General features: G+C 41.7%; 1 protein-coding gene across 4 annotated transcripts in view; it reads left to right on the top strand.

Moving 5' to 3' along the window:
* Positions 1-10,655, top strand: part of OTUD7B (OTU deubiquitinase 7B) — a 73,348-nt gene extending 62,693 nt beyond the window's left edge. For all 4 annotated transcript variants that reach the window (XM_033924612.1, XM_033924610.1, XM_033924611.1 and 1 more), the window contains 2 exons: positions 3,752-3,836; positions 5,450-10,655. In XM_033924612.1, the coding sequence (XP_033780503.1) occupies positions 3,752-3,836; positions 5,450-6,727 (1,363 nt within the window). In that variant the 3' untranslated portion in view covers positions 6,728-10,655. The remainder of the gene's footprint in view (positions 1-3,751; positions 3,837-5,449) is intronic.
* Positions 10,656-16,966: the final 6,311 nt, after the last annotated feature.

Raw genomic sequence — 16,966 nt, forward strand, 5'->3', positions numbered from 1 at the left:
AGGCTGCGTTTCCTGCCCCCGACCGCTTGGCAGAGAATCTGTGGGGGCAGAGGTTGGTCTCTGGCCACCTGTCAGAACAAAGATCTCCATTCCTGGGCATTTGAAGTTGTTCTGGGACAGTTTCTGTGGGTAGGGTTCAGGTCCTCCACCTTCCCAGACCCCAAATTGTAATTTTTTTATTTTTGGATGTTTATTTTTGCTGTTTTTGGTGCAAATTTGTGACGGTGGCCATCTTGGATTTTAAAATCAATCTATTTTTCTAACTTTAAATTCTACCTCAAAACCCCCTCAATTTTACTCAAAATTGATTGGGAAGGACTCCCCAGCCCCTAATTTATTGGATTTGGACATTGATTGCACCGGATCAGCGAATTTGAAACGCGTGCCATAGAGCGCCGGGGAAGGGGGAGGGAGCTTCAAACTTTGCTTCCTCTGTGTCCTCTTAGGCTAGGGAGTAGGCCTGGGTCCGTGCCTTCTTAAGAAAATCTCACCTGGGGCCATTCTGGAGTCTGGTGTAGTTCATCTGAGTTCCAAGTCTGGGGACTCTTGGGTGCAGCATTTCCTTCAACAGTGCCCTGCCATGGTAGCGGAGTGGGTATTTTCATTGGATTTTATTTGGCTCCTCAATGGCGTTTCCTTAGATCCCGCTTGTTTGATGCAGCCTGCGGGTGCATCAGGGCTTTTTTGGTCTATGGCGTATGTGGCAAAGCTTCCTTTCAGGTGCCATGCCAGATTTCGATTGCAGTAGATGCCATGCAAATTTTTTGTTTCTTCTGTCTCTTGCCACTGTATTTAATTTGGATCCAGCTGCTGCCTTTACTGAGACTGGTCTCCTTGGCCTCCCTGAGCATCCGGATTTGGAGGTTCTGATCCTTCTTCGCATTTTCAGTGGGCTTCTGTCTGCCTCTTTACGGCTGGTGTTCTGTAAGAGCTTCATTTGGGTTTTTCACTTTCCAGGCTTCAGTCCTGGTCTGTTCCCCTGTGCCTTTTCCATTCCGTCCATGGATCCTGGGACAGGTTTCAGAACATAAGAATAGCCTTACTGGGTCAGACCAATGGTCCATCAAGCCCAGTAGCTCGTTCTCATGGTGGCCAATCCAGGTCACTAGTACTGGCCAAAACCCAAGGTGTAGCAATAAAAGGCGAGCAGTGGCTTCCCCCATGTCTTTCTCAATAACAGACTAGACTTTTCCCCCAGGAACTTGTCCAAACCTTTCTTAAAACCAGCTATGCTATCTGCTCTTACCACATCCTCTGGCAACGTGTTTCAGAGCTTAATTATTCTCTGAGTGAAAAAAAATTTCCTCCTATTGGTTTTAAGAGTATTTCCCTGTAACTTCATCGAATGTCCCTTAGTCTTTGTAATTTGTACCCGTTCTACTCCACTCAGGATTTTGTTGACTTCAATCATATCTCCCTTCAGCCATCTCTTTTCCAAGATGAAGAGCCCTAACCGTTTTAGTCTTTCCTCATACGAGAGGAGTTCCATCCCCTTTACCATCTTGGTCGCTATATTTTGAACCTTTTCTAGCGCCACTATATCTTTCTTGAGATAAAGACGCCAGAATTGAACGCAAAACTGCAGTGCCAGGTGTTCTTTATGATCTCTTTTAAGTCTTAGTACATGTTCTGCTGGTGCAGAGTATGAGCGCTAGTCTCTTTGGCCCTGTCTTTGGATGTGGATGCAGCCTCGAGGTTCTCCTTCAGTGGCTGTCCTTTCAAGGGCCGGATTCTTGTTTGTATAGGTCAGGATGACCTCTTCACAGATGTGGTGCTCGCCACCCTACATTGCTCTCTGTACTCCAGTTTCGCTGGCTGTCGGGAGGAGATCGTAGTTCTTTTTGTTCCTCCCACAGGCGTCATCAAGGATATTCAGGTTTTACCTCCTTGAGACATTCATAGGGCTGTGCTTCCGTTACCAAGGTTCCAATTCCAGGTGTCCAAGTTCCTCTGCAGTGGGTACACCACACATGCACGCGTACACATAAAAAAAGAAAAATTTAGAATAAAAAATGCGCGTTTACCTCACTCCCATGGGCTGGCTTCTTCGTATTTCCAAGTGGTTAACTCTTAGCACAAATGCCAGGGCGTTCCATTGCACATTGCCTCCTGGTTGGTGGTAACCATGGATGCCAGCCTTCAGGGTTCGCTGCCCCCGTCTCCTTCAGGACAACTGAACACTGTTACAGAGGAAGTTGTCCATCATTCATCTAGACCTAAAAGACTTCCTAAGGTCTCTGGAGGGGCTGGCGGAGTCCCACCTTCTTTCCCTTTGGACGGAATGTTATCTTCTGACGCTGGCACATGTGGCCACAGTTGACTACATCAGCCGTCAGACTAGACACCGGAGAGTAGACCCTACTGCTTTGGGCGAGTGTGAGGCGACTTCATGACCTTGGCAAGAAAAAAAAAAAGTGTGCCATGCTTCTTCAGCTGCAGATTCAAGCCCAGAAGTGAGGGACTCTAGTACAGCTGTGGCCTCCACACGTTCTTTGTTACGCCTGTCCGAGGTCCTTCAGTGGCTTGAGAGTCATCCAGGCTGTGTCCTTCTAGTGTCTCCAGACTAGCCTCAAAGACTGTGGTTTGCGGGTTCAGCGCGATTGGTGCCGGAGCATCTGCTCGGTTGTCATAGAAGTTCCGGGTTGCTTTGCTCTTCCAGTTTGGCTCTTGAGCGCACGGCCTTAGATCCTACAGGTTGTTCAGAGCTTGTATTTGATCCACTGCTGAAATCTAAGAAGTCATCCAAGGTATCTGCCTAGGTTAAGATGTGGGAGCCTTTTCTCCTTTGAGGTGTATATGTATGTATAAATTAGTTCAGGGTTCTTTGGTGATGTTCAGCACATTAAAGTTTTTATTTGAAATACAACAATATTTTTAGATACACAAAGGTGGATATAATGTCTTATACAATTTTAAATTCTGATCACTGTCATTGCCTGTTTTTAACAGTTACTATACATATTTTGGCATATTTATGGTTTTATTTATGTATTATAACATCATTATTTTATCTTTTTGGATCCCATTCACCAGTATTTATATATTCCTAAGTTGTTTTAATTATGTTTTATGTATATTGTATTTTTATTGTATTATGATAATTACATTGTGGAAATTAAATGTATACTGTTGAAGAAAGCACTTTTTTTTTAAAGGTCGAAACATCGGCCATGTTGAGTCAGTTCATTAATAGTCTATAACCCTTTATTTGGTATTGTTGCTCAGAAGCAACATGAGTTTCTATGGCTTACGGGAGATCTGCATCTCTAAATGCCTGTTACCTTGGCACTGTTGCTCTCGTTCAGCATCAAGATACATAAAGCAGCCATTTCACCATCTGTCAATTAAAGGGTTAAGAGGAAGTGTCCCGAGTGGAAGCATCTTTGTCCCTACTTTTTTCTCAAATAAATAGCTTCAGCATTCTTTTGACCTGCAACTCTATTTAAAATAACAGAGGGGACAGTAGTGTTTTTCTTATTCTAAGCACTTGTCTTCTACATTTGATTCATTTACACTTGTCAGGAATGGCAAAGGCCTGGGTCTAACTGCTGTTAAGATTAAATCAGAATTTAGTGTTGCCCTTTCAAAAAGTTGTTTCTACTGAGCTTATTTAGACTGAGTATATCAGTGTATGCAAGTGAAGAGAAGGATGGCCAGATGTGGTGAAATTTCTTCAGTCCCGTTCTATAATTCTAGCGTATGATGATGGGGTTATATATGTTTAGTTTTTGGGATTTTTTTTCTCTTGCAGTGTAACCTTATCATTGGAAGCAAAGCTGCATTTGCTGCATAGTTACATGACTGTGAAGTGGCTCAGTTTACCCTGTGAAATACAAGTAAGGAAATAAGTGTCTCTTTAACATCCAGCTTACACTACACTTATATGTATGAAAATGTATAATCCATTGCTATATATACTCAACTATACGTAAGTCATGCTAAAAAAAATAGCCAAAAATGCTGTGACTCTTGTATAAATCGAGGTTGGGTTCCACATTGCTCCCTCTTTATCCCTCCAGGTCTAACATGATGAGGAATGGTCTAGTGGTAAAGCTGCTGCCTGAGGTGGTGGGATCTTGTGACTCTGGGCAAGAAGCTTAATTTTCCACTGCCCTGGGTACAAAATAAATACCTGTATATATGTAACCGCTTAGAATGTGTAACCACAAAAAGGCGCTATGCAAGTTCCATTCCCTTTCCTCTTTTTCTCCCTCCCCTCCAGCATCTTCCCTTCCTACGACCCAAAGCTTCACAGATTTCAACCAGGTGATTTGCTTATATACCTAAGTGGTTTACAGTGAATGGTGATCTATCCAGTTGGGTTCACAATCTAGCTATGGTGCCTGGACCAATGGGTCACTGCAATCTCAGGGTGCTAAGGAAGCAGCTGTAACCACCATGCCAGGCCACTCCTCTCCTCTTAGTTATTAAATAAAAAGCCTGTCGCAAGTGCTTCATGTTCCCAGAGAAATGAAAAGAAATTGATTACTACTGGCAACTTTTGTGAAGAACTTTGTTATAAATAGGCCCTTTCTAACTGTTGTTGTTCATTTTTTACTGTTTTGTAAGAATAACACAATACCAGAGTTTTTATATGAGACTGACATGCCAACTGTCTTGGTCTGAATGCTAGTTGCAATGACAGTATTTGTTATACATGTTGCCTATTTAATTAACTCTCTCACCATAAAATATCCATTTCAAAATCTCTGGTGCTCAGAGTTTGGAGGGTACTTAGTTGAAATTTAGAAACATGACAGCAGATAAAGGCCAATTGGCCCATCTAGTCTGCCCATCCACAGTAACCATTATCTCTTTCTCTCTCTCTGCCTATTCCAGGCCCTTTTGAATTCAGACACAGTCTCTGTTTCCACCACCTCTTCCGGGAGACTGTTCCATGCATCTACCACCCTTTCTGTAAAAAAGTATTTCCTTAGATTACTCCAAAGCCTATCACCTCTTAACTTCATCCTATGCCCTCTCATTCCAGAGCTTCCTTTCAAATGAAAGAGACATAGGTATGTAAATGTCTCTATCATGTCTCCCCTCTCCCGCCTTTCCTCCAAAGTCTACAGATTGAGATCTTTAAGTCTGTCCTCATACGCCTCATGACGAAGACCACACACCATTTTAGTAGCCTTCCTCTGGACCGACTCCATCCTTTTTATATCTTTTTCCAGTTTAACATTTTTTATTAATTTTTTCATATAACAACTGTCATATCTTTCAGCCAGCCCTTTTGTACACTACTCCAAGAAATCACAATCCTTGTGAAACAAATACAGTATTTTCTGAATCCTTGTTAGTGCCAGGTTATATTTTATTGACCACTTCTCTTGATCACTTTGCCAAATTTGATCATAGATCTCTATAACTTTAGAATCCTGTTATATAGATTAATGTCTAATTTTTGAGCCACATAATAACTGGGTTTTGTTTTTGTTTTTAGCAAGCACCTCTCGCCCAACCAGAGTCCCCAACTGCTTCTGCTGGAGATGACGCCCGTTCAGCTGCTGAATCAGGAGAATCTGATAAAGAATCCATCTGCAGTAGTTCTACAAGCAATGGGGGCAGCAAGATTAGCAAGGACAAAGAAAATGAGAAACCCAAGAAAGATCAAGAGAAGGAAAAGAAAAGGACAGACTCGGTTGCAAACAAGTTGGGAAGCTTTGGAAAGAGCATAGGAAGTAAGCTGAAGAAAAATGTGGGAGGTTTGATGCACAGTAAAAGTGGGAAAGGAGGGATGAGCAATGGACAAAGTGAGACTATGGACAGAAAAAAGAAAAATTCAGTCAGACTGAGGAAAGGGAGTAGAGAGGAAACTTCCCAAACTGACTTGGCTGTATTGGCTGAAAAGTCCTGCCCTGGAAAAGTGTCCGTGGACAAGCAGCAAGCTGACTCTTACAAATATAGCAATGACGTAAAGCTGAGCCTAAACATCTTGAGGGCTGCCATGCAAGGAGAGCGCAAATTCATCTTTGCCAGCCTCATCAAAACCAGCAACCGGCATCCTTACCAGGAAGAGATGATCCAGAGGTACCTGGCAGATGCTGAGGAACGTTACTGGACTGAGAAGAAGACTATAGGAAATTGTAGCTTGGCAAAAAAGCCAGAACAGGAGACCAGCCCTTCCAAAGCAGAGGATCTGCTTGTGAATCCTTCATATCCTCAGCTAACACCTAGTTACAGCATTCAAAATACTGAATTTGCCATAGGAGCTAAAGTAACACATGTCCCTTCTAATTGCTCTGGAGTCTTTACAATACCAAGACCTTCTATGATGAACACTTCAGATGGTTTGCAGCCTCCAATCTATCAAGATTCTAGAAGACAGGTTGCAGGTGGGCCCTGCAACAATTTACCTTCCTATGCTACTTTTCCACGCCATTGCACACAGGGGCGGCCACACCCTTATCCAGCCAGCCCAACTCATCTTGGAAATCTTTCACACCCAGAGATGGACGTATCCCCAGGTTATTCTGTAGAAAGTGATGTTTCTTCTTGCAACGGCTACAGAGAAAATAGTGAGCAGGACAGCTTGCAAAAGGCAGTCAACACAGACAGAAGCAAAAATCGAATACTTTGTCATGTGCAGCAGACAAAATGCAAGCAACCAAATTGCAATTTTTATGGACGCCCTGAAACTGGAAATTTCTGCTCCTGTTGTTACCGGGAGGAACTGAAACGGAAAGAAAGGGAACGAGAGGCACTAATACATAGGTTTTGAAGGATCAAGATGAAGGGCAATAATTCTGAACCCTAAGACCCATAATGTATGGGACATGCAATAATCTGTTGCCCTTTCTTAACCACTCAGCTTTCTAAAGGGGTTGGCCGAGTAAGTGGCAAGAGTGATTCCACAATAGTGCTTCAGTGTTGGCAGTCCAAAGAAACACCTCACAGAAGGTGGAGAGTACATGAGAGGAAGTATGTCTGAGAGACTGGGGATTTCTAAAAAAATTTGCAAGCCATTGTAAGGGGCATGCTCAGATGACACAGAAGAGCTTGGGGTGATTAAAGCACTGTTACTTATTTTGGCTCCTGTGCTGCCTCCTATACTGCAGCAAGTTCAAAATCATACAAAATACAACAGTACTGTAGCTAACATGTTTAGTAAGATGATTTAGCCAGACTCAGCTAGATGTGTGCCGAGTACCACTGCAATAAAACTAGACCAAAGCTTTTCTTTGATCTAACTTTGTGATTAATACTCATTTCCTTATTTTTTAAGCTAGAAACGTCTTACTGCCCACATGATCATGCATGCTCACTCACCTTTATCATAAAAACTTGCTGCTAATATAAAACAAGGGAGAGGAGGCACAAAGTAATTTGATTGCACACTTTAAAAAATGGTACCTAAGTACAGCTAATGGTTGTAAAGGATTTTGTTGTCCATCAAGGGCTTTATTTCTGTAGTGCCTCTTAATAAAAATTGTTTTAGCTGTATACAGTACTGTGCCCTCTTATACTGGCATGCACAGACTAATCTAGTCCTGAATTACTTATTTAATAGAAAAATTGGCTTTGGTTCTCAGAATTATTGGACTAGGTCAGGGGTAGGCAATTCCGGTCCTCAAGAGCCGGAGCCAGGTCAGGTTTTCAGGATATCCACAATGAATATGTATGAGATGGATTTACATGCACTGCCTCCTTGAGATGCAAATCTACCTCATGCATATTTATTGTGGATATCCTGAAAACCTGACCTGGCTCTGGCTCTCGCAGACCGGAATTGCCTACCCCTGGACTAGGTGAATCTGTCAGTGCTGGCAGGGATCAGGCACCAAGGTCTATAGTATAACCAGAAATCCAGATTTGGCTAGAATTCAGGATCCTCAACTAAGTAAATCTTCCTATATAGTCAAAGCCTTGAATGTGGATTTTGCTAATAAAGGCCTTAATATTGCAAAGTAGAATCCTACATTTACCATTCTGCTTTATACTTAAGAGGGTCGTATTCCTGCCATCCCAGATTGTGACTTCTGACTCATATCCACTTAGTTTACTAGTTAAAATGGATGTTGTAAAGGCAAAATGAATTAGATGGGGTTCAGAAAGTGATGATTCAGTCATGCATTATAATTTGGCAATTAAGGACATCTTGGCCTGGACACTTAGTGGCACCTGCCACATGTCAATCGCTGTCAGGCACTGCTTCTAGAATTGTGATGAGCAAGGGACCAAGGCACTGGAAACATAGGCCAGGGTTTAACAGGCCTCTATTTCTGGTGCCCAGGTTCCTGTCAGAATCACAGTCAGCGCCACCCTAAATGCACCCACTTTCAGGAACCAAGGGCCAGTCCTTGAGGCTGTGTAGTGGTGAGGGTTTGATTAGGTTTTAATGGTGCGACCAATTATTGCACCACTTAAACCCAGTTAAACCACTTATGTTAGACTCCGGTAGGCCCAACTAGGTGCCTGCCAGTGCCTAACATAAGATGACTTGTTTGTGAATCCAGACCTTAATCTCTACTGTATCACTGCAAATCCTACTTCAAAACTGTATATACTCAAATATAAACAGACTTGAATATAAACCAAGGTAACCTTCCCCCCAAAGTTGATTCAAATATAAATCGGAAGGGGAGGGGGGTAATATTTAAGTGCCTTGCTTTGCCAGGCTCTGCATCCAGCCCCTTCCTTCCCTCCCTCCCCTGATATGTCAGCCTCTGCCCCCAGACTTTCTCGCTCCCGATACTTTGCAGGCCTCCACCAGGCCTGTCATAAATCTTGGCGGTCCAGCGGTGAACCGTGGCAGGAGCAACCTTCCTTTGCCCATTGGCTGCAAGTTCACAGCAGCCAATCAGCTAGCGGCTTTGCACGAGCAGAAGCAAAGGAAGGTCACTCCTGCTGTGGTTCAAGTCTGGACTACCGGGGAAGCGAGAGGGAGGTAAAAATTCTTAGCATTGGCTGAGACAGGAGGCAGGAGGAATCCCTGCTATCCCAGCCCACTGCTGGACCACCATGGATTTAAAAGGTATACCGTGGAGGGAGGTAAAAGTTGTTTGAATTGGCCGGGACAGGAGACGAAAGGGATCCCTTCTGTTCTAGCCTACCAGGTCTCATGGCAGGTCCGGCAGAGGCCTGCAAAAGGTTCGGAGGGGGGGGGGGAGTCAGCACTGACCCAAATATAAATTGAGACCTCATTTTTTGGGCCTCCAAATCTCTGTTTATATTTGAGTATATATGGTAATTGGTCATCTCCTTCCCATGCTCGTACCATTGTTTTCTGTATTTGTTTCATGTGTTCTTGTGACTTGGACTGTTCTAGGATTACCTCAGCAAGAACTATTTCTGCTGCTGAGTCTTTCTCCTTTGTCTATTGTATTTTGGCTTAGCAGTGACCTTATGGTATGTGAAAAATGAACCTATTTCAGCTTCATCTTATTCATCAGTCTTGAGTTTCTTTCTTTCCTATTGCAAATGTTACCTGTTAGAAGTCGGAAGCCAGTCCATCTGTCTCTAGTTATTCTGTCTCCTAGACTGAAGTACATATTGAGTTTAAGTATCTGTGTAGAACTTGGGTTGCAGAATGTGAAATATTCATCTGAACTGCTTCCTGCCTCTGTGTCCTTAAAACACTGTAAATGAGAACATAGTATGTTTAGGTACATAAGTAGAAAAGCAAGCTATTTTTGCCAGTACATTGAGTAGACATGAATTAGAAGTCACACATATGAATGTCTTTTTTTGTTTGTTTTTTTTTGCCAAATGACTTCTAATATTAGAGGAACACTAAATAAACTTTACTGTTGAATGGAAGTAGAATACATTTGCACATTTACTGTTGATTTGAATGCTGAGCCTGGAAAGAATATTTTACTGCCCTTCTTACTGATCAGTTTCTGAGCATGCCACTTCACAATTGGTTTAAGGGTAAAAGTGAGCCTCACTTTTTAAAAACAGAATTTAATTTAAAGTAAGCAATACTGAGTGTTTGGAGTTTTCATATTGAAGTACTGTGAAAAGTCTGTTATTTCTGACAGTCAAACATACTCTGAAGCTGAACCAGTGGATCCACAGAGCAATAATGGACAGTAGGCAAAAGAGCATCCAGAAATAAACCAAGCAGGCTGCTGCTCTTAAATATCTTGTAACCTGTTTAGTTCTGCATTACTTCCACACTACCTCTTCTGCTGAAAGAATTTGGCTCAGCTTTGGTGAGTCTTCCTTAACTTGACCTTAGCATGATGTAATAGAAAATACACACACAAATATTTTTTTATATTGTTAGAACTTAAGAGTGAAATTTTGAAGAAACAAGTAGGTAGACAAAACATTTTGCACCAATTATTAAAAAAAAAAAAAAACCCAAGCTAAATTAGCTGCCGAATTAAACCTCTGTTTTGTGTATATATTTTAGATCCATGGACTCCACCTCCTGTTAGTATGCAGAGATATATTGAGGTGGATTTGCTTTCTTCTGCAATGTTTGCACAAACCTTCCTAGGTCTACAGCACAAAGTTGTGTCACTCCAGTTGTACAGTTTAATAGATTGGTACAAAGCAAACCAGTTACCTTTTTTCTTTTCAATGAAAGCTTTAAAAACAAACCAGTTTTCAGTTAAATGCTGAACTATGCAATTATGTTAAATGTCAAGCGCAACCTGTCAGTCTGGGTGTAAAAATTATTAAAGTGTACTTATACAATCCTCACTTGTTGAGTCTCATAATAACTTGTGATTTGGAAGACAGTCTGCGCAAGAAGATTGTGATGATGTATTTAAGAGAAGATTTGCAGATAACATAGATTGTGACAATCTCACATAGCTATTGTCATCTTTTCTAACTATTTAAGATTGAGAAAGGAGCTTAGCAGCTAATTTCAGATCTAGAGGGGCCAGCCAGCAACTTTTCTGGCCCCTTTTTCCTATCTGTGTCTACCTGTCGGATTCTGTTGCAATTCATTGTTTATGATGATTCTAATTGCCAAGAAAGTCAGGGCTTGTATTTTTCACAATTTCTGCTTTTGTTGAAGAATATGCTGGTGGCTGTCCAAACAGTATAAAACAGGGCTTCCCAAACTGAAAACATCACAGCTACTCGGGTTTTCAGGATTTCCACAATGAATTTGCAGCTACTGAATCCCATCATGAAGGATCTAATGAAAACCTAATTGGTTGTGGTGTCTCAGGACAGGGTTGGGAAGCCTTGGTATAAAAAGCTGATTGTTTGGTTTTTTGTTCAACCTATAGTTTGTTTTAACTTTTTTTTTTTTTTTGCATAATGCTTTTTAAAGATGCCTTGAGTATAAATATTACTAAATAAAAACAGTTTGACATTTAAAAATTTATGTGGCTTTCGTACTGCAAACCCTGCTTTCCATGATTTGTGCTTCTCTTCCAGTTAAGTAGGGTTTTTCTTCTCCCACATTTAGCAAAAACTATAGAAGTAGATATGAATGGGGAATTTTTTGAGGGGGAGCAGGACAGTACCATCTATTTATTTTAAAAATTTCTAAACCATTTACAAGCTTATTTCCTGTAGCCAGAACTACCAGCTCTATGTGACCACTGAGTTGCAGTCTTTGGTTTACAGAAAGCTTTGCCTTTACAGATTTTCTCACTGGACCAAGCTGTTGCACTTGGCTAGCTAGCCAAAAAGCAGGATTGTCAAAATATCTGGCCAGGGTACATATGCTACTTTAAGATATTGCATCTAGCTTCTCTGCTCTAGGTGTGGGAATGTGCAGACTCTTATTGATTGCATGTCCCTGACCTTAAAGCTGTGGTTCAAGAACAGTTAGTACAGTGTTTTGCAAACTGTGTGCTGCATGCGATTTCAGGTGTATCGCAAGATGCTGGGGAGGAGGAGAGGCACCAATGCTGGCTGGCTGACTGACTGCCTGCAGGATGTGCCTCTCGCACAAGTAGGTAGGTGTAGAGGAACTCTATGTCCTTCTCCAGGTCTATGCAATCAAGCCTATCCCACTCGAACAAGAATTCTATTCCAGGTACATTTTTGTGACCAAGACAGAGGGATTTTGTCCCATCCTAGCACTGAGGAGCCTGAGATATTCACAAAGTGGCTTGCTGTAGTCACATTACTATTCAGGCTGAGTGTATATCTGTTTTCCTATGGGGATGATTAGCTGATCAAGCGTACATCACACAAGGATGCTCACGAATCAAGGTAGGGAACTGCTCTTCCACTTAAAGTTGTAGAACCTTTTAATGGACTCTTTCCTGCAAGCTAGCAACACTCGTGAAACACTCGCATGTAATTGAAAGGATTTCAAAGCTATCAACAGCCATGCTGTGAGGGCTAGGAGAATGGGATGTGGAAGAGGCCCCTTGTCACTGGATCCTTAGAGGATAACTCCGGCAATAAAAAGGAACTTGACCAATAAAGCATGAGGAGGAACCTAGGAGCATGGTCCCCTTGTTATGCTTCAGTTTGAGCAAGGTATGGTAGGATATATCTACAGAAAACCATGTGCCCCAACAACCGCCACACTCTGACCTGGCTCTGCTAAACCTGATGAGTGATGCAGATCATGGCATAACAGCATGAGCCCTTACAGTTGTTTCTGGGTATGCTCATACATGGATGAGCACTATTTATGCCCACTGCTTTGGGAGATGGAAACGCAAACCAACAAGATTTGTGTGTATTCATGTTTGTTCTATGAAATTCAAAATGAGATACAAGATAAGCTGGGGCCGAACCAAATACTTTAAAATAGATACAACCAAATTTAAACAGAACTCTTGCCTCAAATGGCAACCAGTGAAGTTGTCTAAAATAAGAGCTAACATGGTCGTATTTTTTTAGCCCAAAGATCAAGCAAACGGCTGAGTTTTGTATTATTCTCAATCTGTTAAGAATTTTTTTAATGAGATCCCAAATAAATTATATTACAATAGTCCAAAATGGACAAAACTGAAGACTGAACCAATAACCTAAATGATGCTAGATCAAAGTATTTCTTAATGGTGCGCAGTTTCCAAAGAACAGAAAAACACTTCCTTATCATTAAATCCGTCTGATCTAACATAACACCAATTATTTTGATAGTATTACATATCGGGAAATTATGTCCATTAAGCTGAAGTACTCTTTCATTGATATTATCATTAGGACTAGCTAAGAACTTAGTTTTTTCAGGGTTAAGTTTAAGTTTGAATTTAATGGTCCATTTCTCTATTTGTGGAGGAATTACTGAGAACTGATGTTTTATATCTGCCGTAAATGACATCATTGGGATAAGAATAGTAATATCGTCAGCATAGATGTAAAATTTAACTTTCAGGTTCTGTAATAAATTACCCAACGCAACTAGGTAAATGTTAAACAATGTTGGTGATAATGGGAAGCCTTGTACCCCACAAGGATTGCTCCAAGAAAAAGAATTTTTACCTGCACTATATACTTGATAGGATCTATTTTTCAAAATCCCTGGAACCGTTTTCTAACATTTCCCGAAATACCGATTGAGTCCAGACAGCCCAATAAAATCTCATGATCGACTAGATCAAACACACTACTTAAATCCAGTTGAAGTATTAGTACACTGGATCCCACACTAAATAGATGGTCCATCAATGAGGCAATTACAGTTTCAATACTAAATCCTGAACAAAATCTGAAGAATATCAAATTTTTCTAAGTATTTTACCAATTCTGAGTTAACTAATCCTTCCCTTCGTAAATAACGCAATACTGGCGACAGGTCTATAATTAGAATCACTGGTAATAGGTTCATTAGGGTTTTTTTTTATAATTGATGTAACTAGGATGTAACCTACCTCCTTTTGAAATAAACCCTCTTTCAAAGAAAAAGTGATCCTATATCTGTATACTCCCTCCTGTGTCTGGCATTACCTCCCATGTGTCCATATAATAACAGTTTATATACCGCAGGATCGTGAAGTTCTATGCAGTTTACAATAATTAAAAATGCTACAAATTAAATACCCACTGGAGAGAGTCACAGAGGAAGGAAGGGAGGGAGAAGCTTGCTAAACCGAATAGTCCCTTAAAGCAAAAACAACCGAACTTAAACTTCACACGCGCCTCCATCAGCAACCAATGCAGAAGTCGGTAGGGACAGGCTCCCTTTCCAGAGCAGGAGAGTAACAGGAATCAGATCTTCTGTCTGTCAGAGAAGTCATATACAGTACTCACTGCCTGCTCTTCCCCTTCCTTTTCACCTGTCTCTTAATAACTTAGCCTTTGTTTTCCCCTGTTGTTCTTTTCCTTTTTCGCTCTTTTACACAAATTCTCTTCCACCTTTTTCCTAGCTCCCTCGTGCCTCTTTCCAGTGCTGCTTTTATAGAATCAATAAGAGCTGAGAGGAAACTGCACATTCTCAAGAAAGATATAGCGAACCTGTAGCCCCCTCCCACCTGAGCACTGCCATCTCCCTCCCTCCCTTCCCCTCACCTCATTTGACAAATTTAATTTTTCTTCTCCCAGCGGCACACTTTCAACAAGTCACGCGCGCACGGCTGCTTGAGTTGAATCTTCTCTGACGCAACTTCCTGTTTCTGGTTGCGTCAGAGGAGAAGATTCATTCAACTCAAGGAGCCGTGCGTGCGTGACTTGTTGAAAGCATGCCGCTGGGAGAAGAAAATTAAATTTATCAAATGAGGTGAGGGGAAGGGAGGGAGGGAGATGGTGGGACGCAGCGATCGGGCGGGAGGGGGCTGCTGGACTGTGTGATCTGTGACTGTGCGCATTCCCCTTATTTTACGGCGTTGAATGGCCTTGTCCCTGTGGCGACCACTACTTTTTCTCTCCCCATTTTGGCAGGTTATCCGTGACTACCTGTGGCTATTCGCGGGTAATAACCACTGGGTCATTCTCTAATTCAAAGTACCTGATTAGATTTTTGGACATTACTTAAATTAATTTAATTGTTTTGTAAACTGTTTGAATTCTTTGGGAAATTTAGCGGTATATAAAGCACCATATTACACTGTGTTTTCAGACTGCCTCTCAGGTCCAACAAACTGCTCAGAGATCTCAACCCCAACTGGACTTCACACTCACCAACCACCACAGAGCCTCTCAGCCTGCGTTCAAGCCCACTGGGGACAAACCTGGGACCTGCATTGCTCCCAAGGGGAACAGTCCCTGAGCCCCAAACCTGGCAGTGCATGTTGTCCAAGTGGATGCACTGCAAAAAGTCTGCCCCTTGGAAGAAGACCCTCTACCTCAGAGTCTGTGCTCTCCCGCAGCCAGAGATGTTCCAAGATTGGAATCCTCTGCAGCACCAAAAAACTTAGCAAGCAGTCCAAAAAACGCATATAACTGAAAAATAAATAGGAGCAGAAAAGACCAGCTCCTACTGTCTCACTTGTAGAGAGACAACTGAGGAGTTGGAGGACAGCCCAAGGGGATGGGAGGCAGAGCAAAACAATGCTAATGAGGCTCTCTACAAGAATTCTCACGAGAAGGGATTGACTACCCACAGGTTCAGGAATAGTGTGTCAGATGCACTAGAAGTCTTATATTAAATGCAAAAAGATCCAAATGACCTAGACATCTATTTGGCTAGAAAGAACAAACAGCCCAAGAGGATTTGTTTCTAATTTCTCTTGTAGCATGCAATACAATCTTGACCACCAGATGGTGCTGTGCACTGGATTTGCGGCATAACGGCTTTTTAATTTTTAACTTCTGTTGAAACTTTTACTAACAGAGAACACTTAACTGAGTTGATGTAATAATAGAAGTCTGGCTTTCATTTGTTTATTCTGATCTCAACATAAAAAAACGGGTGAATCTGAGGACTAGCAAGATACCACAACATGTCCACAAGCTGTGGCTTCTCAAACTTATCCTGTGGACACTGCAGCAAATCAGTTTTTTAGGGATATCCAAGATACCTATACAAGGGGAATAATACTCTTGCACTGGAAAATGTAAAAATGTATATATTCAAATCAATCACATTCAGGAGTGATCAAACACCTTTTGGGATGAGGGGCTAAACAAACCAATCTCTAGCCCCTGCCCTAAGCTCTCTGATTGTTGTTGCAGTTTTGTGCAAAATATTGAAGTCAAGGCCTCAGCAGCTCACTCCATTGCACTACCTATGTGCATATTCATTGGGAATATTCTGAAAACCAGACTGGCTACTGGATGTCCAGGTCAAGTTTGAGAAAACCTGTCCTAAATGCATCAACTGCAGATGTGAACATGGTGAGAGCTTTGCTGTCTTTGGAGGCATTATTGCAGGGGTCTCAAAGTCTGTCCTTGAGGGCCGCAATCCAGTCGGGTTTTCAGGATTTCCCCAATGAATATGCATTGAAAGCAGTGCATGCACATAGATCTCATGCATATTCATTGGGGAAATCCTGAAAACCCAACTGGATTGCGGCCCTCAAGGAGGGACTTTTGAGACCCCTGCATTATTGTGTACTTCATCTAGATTTTCTACAGGAAACTACAGGACGTGTTAAAACTATCCATACGGTTTGCAATCTTCTTATTCACATACTTGTGCAAATGTGTGCATGTCCAAAGGATTTCTTCTTTTTTTTCAATGTGGGTAAAAAGTGCTAATGCTATTAACCCTACATGATTTCAAGCTTTTTTTTTTTTTTTAAGGATGAGCAGTTTTCAATTGGATCTATTTAAAATATGCAAATGTTAATTTTATAAAATTATTTTGGGGTTAATATTCAGAAAACTTACCCCCCTCTTTACAAAACTGCGATAGCAGTTTCTAGCGTGGGGAGCCGCACTGAATGGCCCGCGCTGCTCCCGACACTCATAGGAACTCAATGAACGTCGGGAGCAGCACCAGCACGGCTCCCCAGGCTATCGCAGTTTCGTAAAAGGAGGTCTTAGAGACATTTGTGCTACAGTAGGCCAATTTTATGACAGAGCAAAATGTTCCATTCTTTCTGCCAAATAGAAGTGAATGAATTAATTTTTCTTAAAGCTATCAAAAAAGCCTTAGGTCTGGTTTGCTCTAGCTATTTTAAATGTCATATTTTTCTATTTTCTTTCC

Source organism: Geotrypetes seraphini, chromosome 16 (assembly GCF_902459505.1).
Source record: "Geotrypetes seraphini chromosome 16, aGeoSer1.1, whole genome shotgun sequence".
Classification (NCBI taxonomy): Eukaryota; Metazoa; Chordata; class Amphibia; order Gymnophiona; family Dermophiidae; genus Geotrypetes; species Geotrypetes seraphini.